Here is an 18,700-nt window from a genome sequence, read left to right as displayed (position 1 = left end):
ACTGTGAATATAGTAAAATCGAGTCAAAAAGTAACATGAAACTAGACTGAAATAAATACAAAAAAACTAGTGTGAAGTTCACTTTGAAAAGAAAAAAGACAAAAAATAAAAAATACAATGAAATTCAGTTGAAAATGACCCTTTTAAAGTTTATTTGTTTAAGGTTAGTTTTGACTGGTTTATAAAGTCTTTAATAAAGTCTAACTAAATTAACCTTGGCGTTCAGTGTCTTGCTCAAGGACGTGTGGACTGGGGTCGATCGGGAATCGCACCTTCAGCCTTCGGATTGAGAGACGACGACTCTTCAAAGTGAGCCTTAAGTCGAGAACACAACAGACCTAAAACCGAGTGTGAGAACGATGTCAACGGAAACTAGTTTAATCGAGTGAAACTTTGATAGTTTCCCTCTCGAGTCCTTCGGGCCGGCGTCACAGTTTTACTGCCGCTGGAGCGACTCGCGACGTGTTATTTTAGAAAAGGAATAATTCATCCTGAGACTTCTGAGAGCTGGAGCCGGAGGCGAGCGGTCCCCGAAAAGGAAGAATAGTTTTACCCTCCTATTTTCGTTTGACTTTGAGATGACGCGTGCGTGCGTGCGTGCGTGCGTGCGTGCGTGCGTGCGTGCGTGCGTGCGTGCGTGCGTGCGTGCGTGCGTGCGTGCGTGCGTGCGTGCGTGCCTGTAATGGTAGCCGGCATGTTCACAAAGCTGCAGCATCATTTATTCATCGGGGACAAATTAGACTCAGACAGACGTGGCGAAACAAGACGACAGGCCTGAGCGGTCGCAGACAGCACGTGTGTGTGTGTGTGTGTGTGTGTGTGTGTGTGTGTGTGTGTGTGTGTGTGTGTGTGTGTGTGTGTGTGTGTGTGTGTGTGTGTGTGTGTGTGTGTGTGTGGAGTCTGCAGTGTGTCACTTCACAGTGTCTGTGTGCTCGATGTCACTGAGAGCAGATAAAACACAATGTCCTCACTGTTCTCTCTCTCTCTCTCTCTCTCTCTCTCTCTCTCTCTCTCTCTCTCTCTCTCTCTCTCTCTCTCTCTCTCCACTTTGATTGTTGTCTTTGATCCCACCACAGAGTCAATATTTGTTTGTGTATCTGCCACATTTTTCCATATTTTGGATGTAAATCCAATGAACCCTGCATCTTTTTTTCTTTGTTTGGCTTATTTGTTTTTTCCCCCAATCAATTATTTTTTACTTTCTGTTTTAACAGCGATCATTAAAAGCTAAAGGGGCATGAGATCTTGAAAAACGTCGAAAACAACCGCAGAAGAATTTACTATAGTATATGAATTTTAAAAAGCCGACTGTAAAGACTAGGTATATGCTGCCTTATGTCCAACAAATTATATATTTATTCAAAAAAAAATAAGACTTAAGTAACTTATTTTTATGGGTATGATACTTTATGCTTACTTATGCTATATTATGCTTTATTATTGATATTTTGGAGTTAAGTGCAAGAGCATGACGAACCGACTGGATGGTACAGAGAGAAAACATAGAGTTTAATCATATTCTGCATGATTATCATCAATGTGCATTTATCAATGGAAACAAAATACAGAAGCTGCCAAATTCGGTCACGAAGGGTTAAAAAATAAAGCATGTATGGTGATAATACACACATAATAAGCGTATCTCTACATTATCATGCTGCACTTAAGATATTACATTATATCGTTTAAATGATCACAAAACAGCATGAAAGGATCTGAACTTTAATGAAATATTCCTATATTATAATTATTGGTTGCACGGGGAGAACGTGCAAACCACACGCAGACAGTCCCGATCCAGATTTAAACCCAGAACACCGTCACGGTGCGGTCGAGAGTGCAAACCACTGCAGTACAGGCAGATGTAGAAGTGAAAGACGTAGATTCATGTGTTGACATCAGTTATTATTCATGAGGCTTTTTGCTAAAAGAAATTTTAAAAAATCAAACCTTGGCGTGTAATTGAGATAAATGGTTTGCAGCAGTGTGTTACACGCACAAGCGCGTGCGCACACACACACACACACACACACACACACACACACACACACACTTTAGGTGCATTAGGGAAGAGAAGGCAGGATGGAGGAAAACCTGCTCAATTGAGTTAAAGCCTGCAATTTAATTAACGTGTGTGTGTGCGTGTGTGTGTGTGTGTGTGTGTGTGTGTGTGTGTGTGTGTGTGTGTGTGTGTGTGTGTGTGTGTGTGTGTGTGTGTGTGTGTGTGTGTGTGTGTTGTTTCCTTGAATAAGCCTACAGTTTGAGGATGTTCTCAAAAAGGTAAACGGGTTAAATTTGACTCACTGTGATTTGTGTGATTCGTCACGCACACACACACACACACACGCCTGCGTGCACGCCACGGCCGTAATAACTAATCGCTCTGCACACGCTCAGTCACTGGACAGTAAGAACAGTGTTTCCTCTGTTGTGTCACGACTCCCAGTTCATATTCTCCTGGGACTTGGGACTTTTATTTTGACAGTCACCGTCAAACTGTCCACTAGAATGTCCGTGTTCTCCCATTGTTAATGTTTCTATCGTATTGTTCTCTGTGTGTGTGTGTGTGTGTGTGTGTGTGTGTGTGTGTGTGTGTGTGTGTGTGTGTGTGTGTGTGTGTGTGTGTGTGTGTGTGTGTGTGTGTGTGTGTGTGTGTGTGGTTTCATTACAAGAAAAACCTAACAGCGCCAGCTCGTGGCCTGGCACGCGAACTACATTTTTCAGTGTCTTGCGTGACGCGTTCACAGTTTGTACGCGTGCGACACGTAAAGTACATCTTCCTTCCACACACACACACACACACACACACACACACACACACACACACACACACACACACACACACACACACACACACACACACACACACTGAGAGGCCCTTTCCTTCCTCCCCTGCATCCATATTTAGTGCCACGTGCACCTGCGAGTGTGAGCAGCAGTGAATGGAGGCTGTGACCTCACAGGAAGTGATGCGGCGCGTGTGTTTATGATGTCAGAGGTCGATGCTCTATAATCTGGATGTTCGTAGGCAGAAGATGCTCTATAATCGGGAGTTTGGTGGAAGAAGATGTTCTATAATCTGGATGTTATTAAGAAGATGGTCTATAATCTGGATGTTAATAAGAAGATGGTCTATAATCTAGATGTTAGAGCAGGAAGATGGTCTATAATCTGGATGTCAGAGGAGGAAGATGCTATATAACCTGGATGTTAGGAGGACCGTGCTCTATAATCTGGATGTTCGCTGAAGATGCTCTATAATCTGGATGTTCGATGATGATGCCCTATAATCTGGATGTTAGAGGAGGAAGATGTTCTATAATCTGGAAGTTGGCGAGACAGACTCTGTAATCCAGCCTTCTGTAGGAAGCAAACAGTCGCAACAAGAACAGATTTACTTCGACTTAACTCCATTAAAGGCTTGTAAAGTGTAAAAACGACTCGGCGAGCCTCAGCTGAAGGTTTTGTTTCGGGAGAAATTAATCCAACGTGTTTCCAGCCGGCGGGAAAACGAAAGCTGCTGACAAATCTTGTTTGGCCAAAATCTGACAGATTCACTCTGAAACAGTGAAAGAAAATCACACTATGGTGTGTGTGTGTGTGTGTGTGTGTGTGTGTGTGTGTGTGTGTGTGTGTGTGTGTGTGTGTGTGTGTGTGTGTGTGTGTGTGTGTGTGTGTGTGTGTGTGTGTGTGTGTGTGTGTGTGTGTGTGTGTGTGTGTGTGTGTGTGTGTGAGACATATCGTGTAGAGCACCCACACCAGGCGAGGAGATGTTTTACAAAGCGCTTCAGTATGAAAGATTAACTTCACAGGTTTTTTTTTTAAATTTCCAGAGATTATTTGTTCTCCTCGTCTGGGATTAATGGCTCTCCAAGCCCCAGTGAGACCAACGTCTCCACGTTTAACAAGATAAACGCTCCTCATCCATGCGCAATTTCTGTGAGGGAGCGGAAGGAAGGGAGGAAGCGGTCGAGGCAGATGGACAGAATATTAGGGTGGATCTGACAGGATGAGGAGGAAGAGGAGGATGAGGAGGAGGCAGAGGAGCCGCCAGGACGGGCGACATCGTTACAGCGCCTTCGCCGTCGGGCCCATTTTCTGGGAGTTTCCAGCGTCAGTCAGAGGAACCGGAGGCTTTGTGTTTGCGTCAGACGAGGAAAGACAAAAGCCGTCGACGTTCTGACGGCCGCATTATGTTTCCACGCTGAAATAAACTGAAGAGGAAAACTTGGTGACAAACGTCAGAAATGTGTCAAACAACCACACGATAGTGAAAGTTACATCCATCTATCAGTCTGAGGCCTCGTTGGCCGCATTTCAAGAGAAAACGCGTTTTCGTTTCAGAAAAGTTTCACATTTACATGAAAACTTTTAGAAAACGATGTCCGTTTGCATGGAAAGGCTGAAAAGAGTTGTAGTTTATATGTTGGGCCACTAGTAGGTGCACATGCACGCGAAGAACAATACGCTAACATCCAGATTATAGAGCATCTTCCTCCTCTAACATCCAGATTATAGAGTATCTTGGGCTAACATCCAGGTTATAGAGCATCTTCCTCCTCTAACATCCAGATTATAGAGCATTTCAGGTTAACATCCAGATTATAGAGCATCTTCCTCTTCTAACATCCAGATTATAGAGCACCTTAGGCTAACATCCAGATTATAGAGCATCGTCCTCCTCTAACATCCAGATTATAGAGCATTTTGGGGTAACATTCAGGTTATAGAGCATCTTCCCCCTCTAACATCCAGATTATCGAGCATCTTCCTCACACAAACATCCAGATTATAGAGCATCTTCCTCCCTCTAACATCCAGATTATTGAGGATCTTCCTTCTCCAACATCCAGATTATAAAGCATGTCCCTCCACTAACACCCAGATTATAGAGCATCTTCCTCCCTCTAACATCCAGATTATAGCGCATGTCCCTCCACTAACATCAAGATTATAGAGCATCTTGAGCTAACCTCCAGATTATAGAGTATCTTCCACTTAGCAGTATATAGCTGAGTTAATGTACTAATTTACAGAAAAGTGATTAATCTCATTTATTCCTTTTCACCAGTTTCTCATCTTACCGTACTTAAATGTTTAAGTTAGACGTTATTTGAAGAGGAGAAAAAGTTGACAAATGAAGATTAATTCAGGATTAGTGAGGGGCTGCCGTTTTACTCTGCGATTGAGTTTCCAGACACGTCTAAGTGTTGCTAAGCTCCCGGATGACATTTTGAATCCTCCTCCACTTGAGTATTTCTCCGTTTTGTTAACATATCAGGAACAAGCTCTGCAGCTTTGTTTCCTCCGATTCACCCAGACAATGTCTGATAATGTGAAACGTGACGCCGACCTCCTTTCTTTCATATTCAACGGCCAGTGTGAGTCGACAGGATAGAGCCCCGGCCCTTATCTGTCGGGTCGCCTTCTTCTTTTCTTTTTTTTTTTCTCTTTTTTTTGCCCTTGTCCTGTTCGGCAGCTTGGGCCAACAATATGATGTGATTGAGAGCCTTCGGAGTCAGAACAGTTTTTGGTCTTGCAACAGGGAGAGACCTGGAGTCTCCTCCTGTTGCCTCCTTCGTCAGAAGTTGGCATGGCTGCCGTACACGACCGGGGGGGAACGCTCAAAGAGAGAGAGAAGAGAGGAGAGAGAAGAAAGTTGAGGGGGGAGGGGGGAGGGATAACATACAATATCCTTGTTGTGCTACATATATTATTTGCAGTTATCACACTGATCCAAATACTTTCCAACAGTTTTTGGATTAAACCAGCCTGAGCAGCTCTATCTAGACAGTAAAATGATTTCTTAGATTAACCAGCCTGAGCAGCCCTATCTTGGCAGTCAGATGATTTCTTAGATTAACCAGCCTGAGCAGCCCTATCTTGGCAGTCAGATGATTTCTTAGATTAACCAGCCTGAGCAGCCCTATCTTGGCAGTCAGATGATTTCTTAGATTAACCAGCCTGAGCAGCTCTATCTAGACAGTAAAATGATTTCTTAGATTAACCAGCCTGAGCAGCCCTATCTTGGCAGTCAGATGATTTTTTAGATTAACCAGCCTGAGCAGCTCTATCGAGACAGTAAAATGATTTCTTAGATTAACCAGCCTGAGCAGCCCTATCTTGGCAGTCAGATGATTTCTTAGATTAACCAGCCTGAGCAGCTCTATCGAGACAGTAACGTGCAGCAGGAACATGAATTAACAAAGAGGCAACAACAAAAGAGGAACATGATTTTTAAAGTTTGAGCAAATGATGACAGAGAACAAGCAACGCCATCACCTTCTTCCGCCTTCGTGTTCTTCTCACAAGACGTCCGTGAATCTGAAGGTCTTCGTCTCCCTGATTAGTCATCATCTCATGAAGTGAACTCGAAAATGAATGAGCTGACATCAAACCAGTTTTTTCGAAGTGTACTTAAGTCCAGTGTACTTTGTCCAACGCTGGACATAGTTTCCTCACACTTTTGCGTTTTTGTCGAAACAACCAATAGTGTTATAACTTTATCCATTTTAAACACAATAAAGATAATAATGTAATAATTTTGGCCATATAAAATGTAATAAAGCCAATAATGTAATAAGTCTAGGCATTTTAAACATGATAAAGCCAATAATTTGATAATTTTAGCAATTCTGGAAGTAAATAAACCAAATAGTAGTGTCATAATTTTGGCCATTTAAAGATAATAAAGACAAGAATGTAATAATTCTGGTCATTTAAAATGTAATGAAGCCGAAAATGTGATAATTTTGGCTAATTTAAATGTATTAAAGCCACTTTAACAGTTTTAGGCATTTTAAACAGCCAATAATATAATAAATGTGTCAATTTTAAACATAATAAAGACAATAATCTAAATCTGGCCATTTAAAATGCAATAAAGCCGTAATAATGTTAGTTATTTTAAACACAATAAAGTCAATAATTTAATCATTTTAAACTTAATAAAGCCAATAATGTCACAATTTTGGCCATTTTAATGTAATAAAGCCATAAATAATCATTTTGATCATTTAAAACGTAACAAATTTTGAAAGTAATAAATCCTTTAAAGAACAAATAAACTAATTAAACAAATTGACCCAGCTGATTTTAGTGAATTTTAATGGTGTTCTATGGTATCTAATGGTTGATGTTTTTGTTTGTAGGTTTGTCGCCGGATCAGTTTGTAATTGTGAAACCAGGCAGTTTAATATTTATTCAATCTCCTTTTTTCTACTTGATGTTTGTAATTTCAACTCTTTTTTTTTTTTTTTTTTGTCCGTTTGCTCTCCTGCAGCTTGATCTGGAGCCGGAGGGGAAGGTGTACGTCGTTATTGACCTGTCGGGATCTTCCAGTGAAGGTGAGAAACACACACTATACTTACTCTCGTTTATATTTTCCATTTTCAAAAAAAAAAAAAAAAAAAAGATTTTGATATTTCGTTGTGGTTCAAATCAGGCTGCAGGTGATATTGTTGCTTTTCTCACAAGAGATTTATCGGTGGGACGTACGAAAACTTCGCCTGCAGGGAAGTTAATCAGTAACTGTACTTAAAACTTCATGTCGGGCCACTAAAATGAAGTATCTTCGTACTGTAAATACGTTTAATGTGTCTGAAGGTGCTTGAAGAGCGTCAGAGGGGAAGACGACTGATTGTTCGACGGGAAGTCGCGGGAGTTTAATATGTGTTAAAGCTGATTGATTCTTTGTCGTGAGATTTAAGGGATTGTTTAAATTTAGCATTTTGTAAATTGAAGAAAATCTTCAGGTTATAAATGAATAATAAAATAAAACAGCTTCAAGTGAAAACGAATAGTTTTGCGTTTACACAACAACGTTTTCAATGCAAAGTCAATTTATGTGGAAACGGCGGAAACGCTAAAGATTATGTAGTTTTCATGTTGGGCCCCTAGTGGGTGCTGCTGTTTGTTTTTGTAATGAAACCACACACACATGCACTCAGAGAACAATACGGTAAAAACCTTAACAATGGGAGTCATGACACACTGGTTGTTGTTTTTGTCCATCGACTGAGCATGTGCAGAACAACTATTCATTATGGCCGTCGTGCAGTACCAGCATTTTCAAAATGTTCCGTTCTCCCCCCGTTCGCACAGAGCCGGAGCGTTTTCATAGAGTTACATTTTCACCCCATTTCCACAGAAACTGAGTCGGAACATTTTCAGAAAGTTAAGTTTTCGCCCGTATCCACAGAGACAGAGCATTTTCAAAAAAATTGCATTTTCACCCCATTTCTGCGGGGTTGGAACGTTTTCAAAAAGTTGCGCTTTCATCCATTTCCACTTAATCGAAACATTTTTCAAACACTTGTATTTTCACCTGTTTCCACGGAGACGGAACCTTTTCAAAAAGTTGCCTTTACTCCAGTTTCCAGGGAAAAGGAGTCTGAATATGTTTAAAAAGTTGCACTTTCATCTGGAGACAGCCCAACTGTTTTTCAAAAAGTTGAGTTTCCCCCCCCCCATTGTCATGACGACGAAGTCGGAGCATTTTCAAAAAGTTGCATTTTCAGTGGCTCTGATCACCGTTGTCGTGCAAACGAGGCCTGAAACATCTCTGTGGCTGATCTGGGCTCAGTGGAAGTACCGTATTTTCTGTAGTATAAGCCCCCCCCCCACCCCGCCAAATTTTTTGTTAATTACTTTTTCATATATCAAGAAGTGACTTAGAAATCAAAATATAGCAGTAAGTACCATCTGAGATCACGAGATGTCACTGTATGACAACAGAACAGCTTCTTTATACCACTTTAATGTGACATCTATTCTGGAAAATACGGTACGTAGTTCACCATTTTGGCCTGCTTGTGGCTGATTGGTTAATCGCCATTTAAACTTTAAATCCACGCTACTGTTCTGCAGGAAAATTGCATGCGCTTGTGCATCTGTGTGTGTGTGTGTGTGTGTGTGTGTGTGTGTGTGTGTGTGTGTGTGTGTGTGTGTGTGTGTGTGTGTGTGTGTGTGTGTGTGTGTGTGTGCGCACCAGATTATATATGAGAGAGACGTGACAGGGTGGAAGGAGAGCGAGGCAGAGTGGGAGTTATCCAGAGGTCGATGGAGGGGTGGGTGGGTGGGGGGGGGGGGGTTATAAATTGATTAGTAAAGTGGAGCGTTCGCTAATGGACCAGTTACATCATCACGAGTGGGACGGAGAGCGAGAGATCAGCGCCGAGTGACGAAGCCTTTACTCGTTTCAACCTTCAGCAGGAAATATTCCTCCTCGCTTCATAAATTGATTCTCGCGACGTTTCCTCCTCTGTCTCGGCCGTTTTTACTGTCGCAGGTGTCATACAATGTATTTATGTATCTGTCTTTTCTATTAGTGTGTGTGTGTGTGTGTGTGTGCGTGCGTGCGTGCGTGCGTGCGTGCGTGCGTGCGTGCGTGCGTGCGTGTGTTTCATCTGCTGAAATTGCAGTCATTACTTAAATGTGTTTGCACTGCGGAGAACACATGGGTGAACTGTCAGGCCCGAGAGCTGCAATCAACCTATTAGCTTTAACGCACGCCCATACACGTACGCACACGCACACGCACACACACGCATGCGTATTCATTACTTCCTGGGGACGCTGCATTGATTCACGTGCTCTGCTGCAGACTCTGACCTCGCACTGACCTTGATCTGACCTTCAACCTTGTCGTCACATTAGAATTGAGGGATCATACTTTTTGGGGTCCTTGAGTTGTGTTGCCATGGCGACATGCGTCCCCGTGGGTCATTGTGCAATCAGGTTAACACCCCGCCCTCCACACACACACACACACACACACACACACACGCACACATAAATTTTCCATGCAACAATGCATTGACTTGCACTTGCGTAACACTAAAGCACATCATCACCTTAAAAAAAAAGAATATATATAATGACGAACTTCATTTTTGTGGCCGTAATTCACAGATCTTCCTATAAATATGAGTGTTGACATAAGAAGAGTCCATCACTGCACGTAAAAACACACTTTCCCTCTAAGACGTACACGTACAAACACACGTGTTAAAAACACAAAACAAAATAAAACAATGTCAGCCATGTAGCCTGTCCTATGATTTTGTTTTGATATATGTAAAAATCCTCCCTCTCTCTCTCTCTCTCTCTCTCTCTCTCTCTCTCTCTCTCTCTCTCCCTCTCTAATTGATGTTACACTAAAGTTGACCCATAATCAAAACACGGTCAGACAGTAATTGAAACCTGTGACGGTCCCGTGGGAAAACACACTGAGCGACTGAGCGGAAAGAGGCGGAAAGATGAGCAGAGACAAAAACACAGTCAACGGAAGTGGAAACAAAAAAAAAAAAAAAAACACACAGACGGATCAGCAGATTGTGTCCTGTCGCCATCTAGTGGTTGTTGGAGTTACTTCAGCTTGAGCGGGTCATTTTTTTTTTCTTATTTAAGCTGCTGAATCCTGTAGAATTAAATGCTTTTTAACCAAACGGTCGCCTGTGTTTATTGATTTATTGATTTATTCAACCAGATAAAAACTAATTGAGATTTTTTTAATATTTTTTTTTAATTGGTCAAGACAGTAGATTAAAACGTTTCAGGCAAACTAGGCACATAACATTGTGTGATATTTTCCCGGCGGTTTGATCCGGTCTCCAAAGTGAACGTGAACGCCACCAATCCAAATGAAGGTGTGAAAATTCTCGACTCCTCCTCCCTCCCTGGTGAACCGAGTCCCGGAGCTCATAAAGACCATCCATCGCACGTATAGATAGTAAACAGTGACGTTTAAAATCAGTGATGAGCCTCAGAGCTCCATGAGACTGTGAACTACGAGAGGAGGCGTACTTATACAGACCGTCACCGTAATCTGGGATTAAGGATTTTATTCAAAAGGGAATAAAAAGGCCTAGTTTCAGTTAAAACATTTTTAACAAGCTGCTGAATCAGAGGGTTAAACGACCGGAAGTTGTCAAGCGAAATGCCTAAATATTTGTTGGTTGTGACCATTTTGATCTGAGCGCTGACCGTCGAGGGAAGTTTTGACAGTTTGTCCCGTGAGTTGAGACTTTTTTTTTTTTGGTTCTGTCTGGATTTTAAACCAATTTTGTGTTTTTGTGTTCCTGCAGCGGCGCCGCCCTCGGCTGACAATGAGGAGCGGGTGTTTCGGCAGCGGATGCGTCCCCGGAAGCGGCAGGGCGCCGTCCGGCGGCGGGTCCACCAGGTCAACGGGCACAAGTTCATGGCCACCTATCTGAGGCAGCCCACCTACTGCTCCCACTGCAGGGACTTCATCTGGTCAGCAGACGCTCCGTCACACCGCGCACACGCCAGCAAATACTAACAGTTAATTCAACTTGGATTGAAACGTCCGTCCGCCCGCCTGTCGCCCGCCTGTCGCCCGCCCGTCGCCCGTCTGTCGTCCGCCTGTCGCCCGCCTGTCGCCCGACTGTCGCCCGACTAGTTTCTTATCTCGTTTGACTTCCCATGTTGCATTTGTGAGGTTTCACTTTGTTCAGGATAGGAAACGTTCCATTATTTTTCCAGCTGATTTTACAAGTTTCACACTTTTTTATTTTTTAAACATTTTTTTTAGACAATTTGGGAATTTTAACAGCTTTTAAGTTTCCCCCCTTCATATTCAAGCTTTTTTTTTTTTTTTTTTTTTTTTTTTTAGGAATTCTAGTCATTTTGGGCCTTGCCTCTTAAAGTGGCAGGCACACAGAATTACCTGCATGGGCGTGTGTTTGTTTATGCTGTGATGAAGTGGTGAACCGTGCAGAAGGAGGATAAACAGACTCGTTTCTATAATAAACATAAAATAGAAACAGGCTCATCGGGTTTCGTCTGAATCTCTAAATATAAATTTTTGTCTTTGACAAAGTCTCACCTTTTAAATGTGGGAATTGAAGTAATCGTCATGGACTTACCTAAATGGCTTTCTCAAACGATTAGGATTAAAATAGTCTCAGACCTGTCCTCGTCTTGATTTAAATAATCTCCTTTCTTGAAGGGAGATTAGAACTAATCCAGGTCTAAATCAAGACTTAAATTAAAACGTGGTCAGAAGCAGGTTTAACTTCAGGTTAAAAGCTGTATGTCTCATGGTGCTTGGTGAAAATGGATTACCCTGATTACATCAGTGATTCTGTAATAATAATAATATTAATAATAGATTTGATTTATTTGTATTTTTTACTGACAGTAATGTTAATGTCTTTATTTGTAAATGCACTTTATATTCAAGCACTCTCAAAGTGTTCAACAAAAACTTAGAGATTAAGAGGTTATCAGGGTCATTGAGTGGCTAAAAAGAACAATAGAAGACATGTGGGTTTTTTTTTAAGATACGTTTTTAGGTTTCGTTTAAAAGCATCTGTAGCCTGGGGGCCTACAGGTGGTTGGGGGACCTTTAAAAGGCAATATAAGAGTGTGTCTGTGTGTGTGTGTGTGTGTGTGTGTGTGTGTGTGTGTGTGTGTGTGTGTGTGTGTGTGTGTGTGTGTGTGTGTGTGTGTGTGTGTGTGTGTGTGTGTGTGTGTGTCACATGAGAAGACACACATATCAGTAGTGCACTAAGGCCACCATTGATAACTTGTTGGAGGGTCCGGTTGGTACTTTTCCATTTGAGTTAAATTCATTCAAAATTTCAGTCCATGAATTCATTTTCTTTATTTTTTTGTTTCTGTGGTTAAATCGTGACGTTTGTCTTCAATTAGGGGAAACTTTGTAATAATCTCTAAAAGTGTGTTCTCGCTGAAGTTGGTTGAAAGCTTTTTTTTTTTTTTTTCTTCTACATCCTTGATTAGGGATCAAACTCCAGTTCCACACACACACACACACACACACACACACACACACACACACACACACACACACACACACACACACACACACACACACACACACACACACACTGCTAAAACCTTACATAGGAATGTTCCACCCCAGGTTTTCAGAGCACCCTCACTGAGTAGTCCTTGATTACCTTAGTCTGAGACTCTGGAAATGGTTAATCTGAGGTCTCGGAAAGCGACTGGATTAGTGTGGATTAAATTAAACCAGATGAATTTAAACCTAACCCATAACAGCGAGTGTTTGTATTTGTTTAATAAGTTGCTTTTCTTATCTGATCTGCGTCTTATCTGCAGGGGCGTTTTAGGAAAGCAGGGCTACCAGTGTCAAGGTGAGACTCTGCTTCTTCTCAACCAATAAACTCTGCTTGTGCTTCAAACTGTAATAAAACTCGGTGTGTGTGTGTGTGTGTGTGTGTTGCAGTGTGTACCTGTGTGGTGCACAAGCGTTGCCACGAGCTCATCATCACAAAGTGTGCAGGGATGAAGAAGCAGGACGACACAGTCGGAGAGGTACGAGACCCCAGGTCCCCCCACAACCTGCTTCCCTTCAGAGATATTCTCTTTAAAGAAACTTAAGCTGTCAGTGGACTGTAGAAGAGATTATTGTCTTTTCCCTCTCATCAGGGGTGTCAAACATGAGGCCCGTGGGCCTAAACAGACCTACAAGATTATTATTATTATTTTCTTCTTCGTTTTTCAAAAGTATTTTATAAAAATGGTATTAATGTCTGGCGCATGACGCCGACGTTCCTCTGATGCTTTAAAACTCTCTCAGCTGGTTTGTGGCTCCTAATAAGAAGAAATCGCCGGGACGATTGTTTCTTTGCCGCTATGTCTCATTGTGTCTCTGCTCCTCCAGTCGGTCGGCTCTCAGAGGTTCAGCGTCAACGTCCCGCACAAGTTCAGCATCCACAACTTTAAAGTTCTGACCTTCTGCGACCACTGCGGCTCGCTGCTGTGGGGGCTGCTGCGCCAGGGCCTGCAGTGTAAAGGTGAGGCTGGAGGTGACTTCCCCTCGTCTGCTTCCGCGACTGTGGAAACTCGCGTTGGCCTTCATCACCCTCCTCTTCCTCCCTCCGCTCTCAGTGTGTAAAGTCAACGTCCACAGGCGCTGCGAGAGCAACGTGGCTCCGAACTGCGGCGTGGACGCCAGAGGCATCGCCAAGGTCCTCTCCGACCTCGGCGTCACTCCGGACAAAATCTCCAACAGCGCCCACAGACGGAAAAAGGTCAGGGATGATTAAACTTTGGATTTCAGGGCGTTTCAACCGATGAAAGCACACGTGTGAAGATCAATACAGATTTTGCATAAATGTAATTTAAAGTCTTTAATTGCTTGACATTTAAAGACAAAAAAACCACATAAATTCACAGTTAAATGTACTTATTTTACCCTGAAATCTTGTTTTTTTTTCCCTAAAGTCACCTAAAATACATGAAACTTGTGATATTTTAATATTGAGAATTTTCGTACTTTTCTATGAAGCTGTTCCAGGTCAGATTAGTGTGATAGCTGATGTTTATCACCAAAATATAATAATGTCAGCAAGGCATTTTATTTTATTTTATTTTATTTTATTTTATTTTATTTTATTCTATTTTATTCTATTTTATTCTATTTTATTCTATTTTATTCTATTTTATTCTATTTTATTTATTTATTTATTTTTATTTTATTTATTTATTTATTTATTTATTTATTTATTTATTTATTTATTTATTTATTTATTTTTATTTTTTTTAATTTTTTAATTTATTTTTTAATTTTTTTAATTTTTTATTTAATTTATTTTTTTATTTAATTTTATTTAATTTTATTTAATTTTATTTAATTTTATTTAATTTTATTTAATTTTATTTAATTTAATTTTATTTTATTTTATTTACTTACTAACGAGTAATGGCTTTTTGGCTTAAAATTTGAAGCGTCTGTCAGGATTAAGGACTTAAAGTGATTCTACCAGAACCCACACGAGAAAACTTAAAAATTTAGGAGCCAGTTTTAGTTGTTGATGTTCATCTCGATAACGTCGTCGAAACCTTTTTGAAGGATATTCCTCTTTGCACTGAGACAAATGCGTATTTCCAGCATTTAATTTAATTTCTCAGCAAATCCCCGGGTTTGTTGAGATCTTAGCATCACGGAAACTCCCAAAATGTCCCTCAGCGTTGTGCGGATAAGATCTTTCTTTGAGAAAGTTTGGCTTTCACGATCTCGATACTGGTCTCGGTATCGGTATCGGTATCGGTATCGGTATCGGTATCGGTATCGGTATCGGTATCGGGACGTCACTAATTTAAGCCATGAATTTTGTCTATGCACAGCTTCCTCCATCTCAGGATCGTCAGCAGTCGTTATCAGGGATTCCTCCGACAGAGGACGACCGCTCCAAGTCTGCTCCCACGTCGCCCTGCGACCAAGGTAACGACAAATCCACGACACCGAACTCTAAAACTGTGCGCCGGACCCAGAAAAAAACAACAACAAAAAAAAAAAAACATGTTGAAAGACCTTGAGAACAGGAGAAATCAAGTTGGAGCATTCCAATTGGTCGGTCGCCTCAAAGGAAGCTTACTAACATTTCATTAACAAAAATAATTCGCCGTTCATTGTGAATTCTACTGAAATTTTCAAACTTACAGTTTCAGCTTGTAAATTCTCCAAAATCAACTGGGAATTCCCAGTTCCAATAATAACTGGAACGCACCCACAATTTTCATTGAGTTGATGTTTTCACAGAAGTTCTCGACAAAACAATGAAAGTCAAACTGATTTCATTCCGACTTCAAAGGAGGCTTTTAGGAATTTGGCTTTTCAACCCCAAAAACAACTGGGAATTCCCACTTTTGAAAAAAATGGATATCTCTCTTCTTCCTTTTTTATGGTATAAAACAATAGAGTGGCTTTTTTTTTTACAAATTTGAGTCAATAATTCCCACAGAGGTGATTTTACTGAATTCTGAATTTTGAAACAACTGGATCAAGCATCATTTTTAGTGGGATAAAACGTTTCCGTCGTCACAAACACAAAGAAATTGAAACACATTCAATTCCAAGTTTAAGGAGGCGGGGCTTTGAGAACTTCCTCAACCCCAACAACCGGGAATTCCGAGTTTGTGATTGAACGCCACATTATTTTCATACATTTACATTTACAACTACATTTTCTCCGATCGGAGTTCAGTTAAACAGCTGCTGCTCGGTAGATGATGTGAAAGATATCGGAAAACAACTGGGAATTCCAAGTTTAAAAACTACTCAAACTGTCACATCCTTTTCAGGAGCTCTTATTTAAGCTGGATTAAACTATTGTAGTGGAAGAAAGTTCAGCATGTTCCTTCATCAATTAAGCGTTTTAGGCTTTTCGAAATTTTGCTCCTAAACGCCGAAAGCAACTTGGAATTCCCAGTTTTGAAAACCACTGGAACTAACATTATTTTCAGCAGGCTGTATTATATTCGTGGTGTTTTCGCAAGTTCTAGAAGTTCCCAACTGGGAACTTTTAGAATTTTCGCTCATCAATTCTGAAAGCAAGTGGGAATTCCCAGTTTTAAAAACTAGTGGAACGTACAGTATTTTTAGGAGGCTGTGTTATTTTTGTGTCTGATCAGATTAATTAAACGTGATGCAGAGCTTTAGGAACTATCACACCTCGGTTCCGAACGCAACTGGGAATTCCCAGTTGGGAGTATAACCGGAAGTCCACCGTTGCAGATGTGAAGGAGCTGGAGAACATCCGGAAGGCCATGTCGTTCGATCACCGCGGGGAGGAGCACAAAACGCGCCCGCTCACGTCCTCGTCCTCCGTCGACGCCCACAAAGGCGGCAGAGGGGTGGGCGGGGCGAAGAGCCTCAAGGCGGCGGGCGGAGGGGGGAGCCAGGAGAACGGCGAGGTCAAAGGTCACAGCGTCCCCGAGGCCAAACGGATGAACCTGCTCGACTTCCTGTTCATCAAAGTTCTGGGGAAAGGAAGCTTCGGAAAGGTGACGGTCCGACCTCGCTCTGCGCTGCAGGTCGTCGTCTCTGAGGTTGTTCTGATTTTATTTTATTTTATTGTTCCCCCCCGCCCGCGCTGCTCAGGTGATGCTCGCCGAGCTGAAGGGCTCCGACGAGGTTTACGCCGTCAAGGTGCTGAAGAAGGACGTGATCCTGCAGGACGACGACGTCGACTGCACGCTCACCGAGAAACGCATCCTGGCTCTGGCCAGGAAACACCCGTACCTGACGCAGCTCTACTGCTGCTTCCAGACCAAAGTGAGGACACGCAAACACACACACACACACACACACACACACACGTGCTGACATATCTCACACCTCCAGGGGGCGCCATGCACCAGATTTTACTCTGCAGCTCCCAGTTGAGAAGCTGGACTCTTTTGTTTCTATTTGAACAATATAAAGTGAAAATATAGATGTTTTTAACTCATTTCAGCAGGATTCAATACATTCTTGTAGAAGACAAATGTTTTCCTTTAAAAATCAATCAACCAATCATATCAAAGGGAAAATGCAAGGATTTCTAAGTAAATGACACAGCTCTGCATCCTTCAAATGATCTCATAAACTATTGTACTTTGGGATGCTGTGTTTGGTTTTCATGACATAATAATTCAACACTTAAAAGAAAAAAAAACAACTAAGAAAAAGCTTGAAATATTGCAATTCAAGTGTAATTAATCTAAAATATATGGAAACTTTTGAATTCATAGAAAAATGAAGTCTTTCATTTTTTGGGAGGGATGCACCTTAATCCTGCATTAATATAAAGATTTCTAGAAAATACTGCGTACTGGAGATGATCTGATGTTTGAAGATTGAGATACTTTGCTGGTTTTTGCACAGCGGGGCAGGACACCTCGTCCATTCATGTTTGGATATTGTCCTTCAACTACATTTATTTTATTTTTTTCATTTAATTGCATGAAAGTGAATGAAAATGTCCTGGAAGAAGCGCACTGGTATCAAAACGACGTGACGGTGGAGCGGTGGGGAAGTGGTTGGGACTGGAACGTCACAGCGAGAACGCCCGGGTTCAGTTTCAGGCCTTTCTGTGCAAAGTCTGCACGTTCTACCTGAGCCTGCACGGGTTTATTTACCCATGAGCTGAGATAAACGACCAACAATGACAGTTGACATTCATGCAAACATTTACTTAAGGTTACTAAAGTACTGTGGACGCTCACATGCTAATTTAGTTGTATTTTTTTTTTCCCCAACGGCGCTCGGAGTCACTGAAAACCCGACTTTTTTGGAAACTGCTTCCAAGGTGGAACTTTCCGGAAGCACTCCGTCTTCGTGGAAACAGAAAACGAAAGACAAGAAACACAACTCAGACTCGTCTTTACAATAGAAACGCAACTTTCCTGAAACACTGTCATGCGCTCTACAGCCGTACTAACTAGTAGTTCTGCACATGCTCAGTAGATTGACAATAAGAACAATGTTTCCTCGAGAGTGTCATGACTTCCAGTACATACTCTCCTGGGACTTGGTGCTTTTATTTTGACAGTCACCATAATAACAATCCAACTTGGTTGTCTGCCCTCTAGAATGTCCGTGTTCTCCCATTGCTAATGTTTAGAGCGTATTGTTGTCTTGTGTGTGTGTGTGTGTGTGTGTGTGTGTGTGTGTGTGTGTGTGTGTGTGTGTGTGTGGTCTCATTGCAAAAACAAACGACAGCACCAGCTAGTGGCCCAACATGCTCACTGCGTCGTTTTCAGCGTTTCTGCTGTTTTCAAAATGTCGCCACTTTCCCGAAACAAAAATGCAAAAACAATGTGTTTTCACTTGAAACGTCCTGTCAACAGGGTCTTGATACAGGAAGAGATTATGTTCAAATGATTTACGTCTCATTTAAAGTGAAAAGGAGGATAAAAACTATAC

The 18,700-nt window shown here is 41.6% G+C and overlaps 1 protein-coding gene across 1 annotated transcript in view; it reads left to right on the top strand.

The window, feature by feature from the left end:
* LOC308120500 (protein kinase C epsilon type-like) overlaps positions 1–18,700 on the top strand; it is a gene marked incomplete at both ends in the record, with an annotated part of 67,292 nt that overhangs the window by 21,099 nt on the left and 27,493 nt on the right. The window contains 9 exons of the mRNA XM_080481132.1: positions 7,283–7,340; positions 11,088–11,256; positions 13,108–13,142; positions 13,235–13,323; positions 13,673–13,805; positions 13,900–14,042; positions 15,139–15,235; positions 16,529–16,797; positions 16,895–17,068. Of these exons, the coding sequence (XP_080337258.1) occupies positions 7,283–7,340; positions 11,088–11,256; positions 13,108–13,142; positions 13,235–13,323; positions 13,673–13,805; positions 13,900–14,042; positions 15,139–15,235; positions 16,529–16,797; positions 16,895–17,068 (1,167 nt within the window). The remainder of the gene's footprint in view (positions 1–7,282; positions 7,341–11,087; positions 11,257–13,107; positions 13,143–13,234; positions 13,324–13,672; positions 13,806–13,899; positions 14,043–15,138; positions 15,236–16,528; positions 16,798–16,894; positions 17,069–18,700) is intronic.

This window comes from Lipophrys pholis, assembly GCF_963383615.2.
Source record: "Lipophrys pholis genome assembly, chromosome: 15".
Taxonomy (NCBI): domain Eukaryota; kingdom Metazoa; phylum Chordata; class Actinopteri; order Blenniiformes; family Blenniidae; genus Lipophrys; species Lipophrys pholis.
The sequence above is the reverse complement of the archived record's forward strand: the minus strand, read 5'-3'. Positions and strand labels throughout refer to the sequence as shown.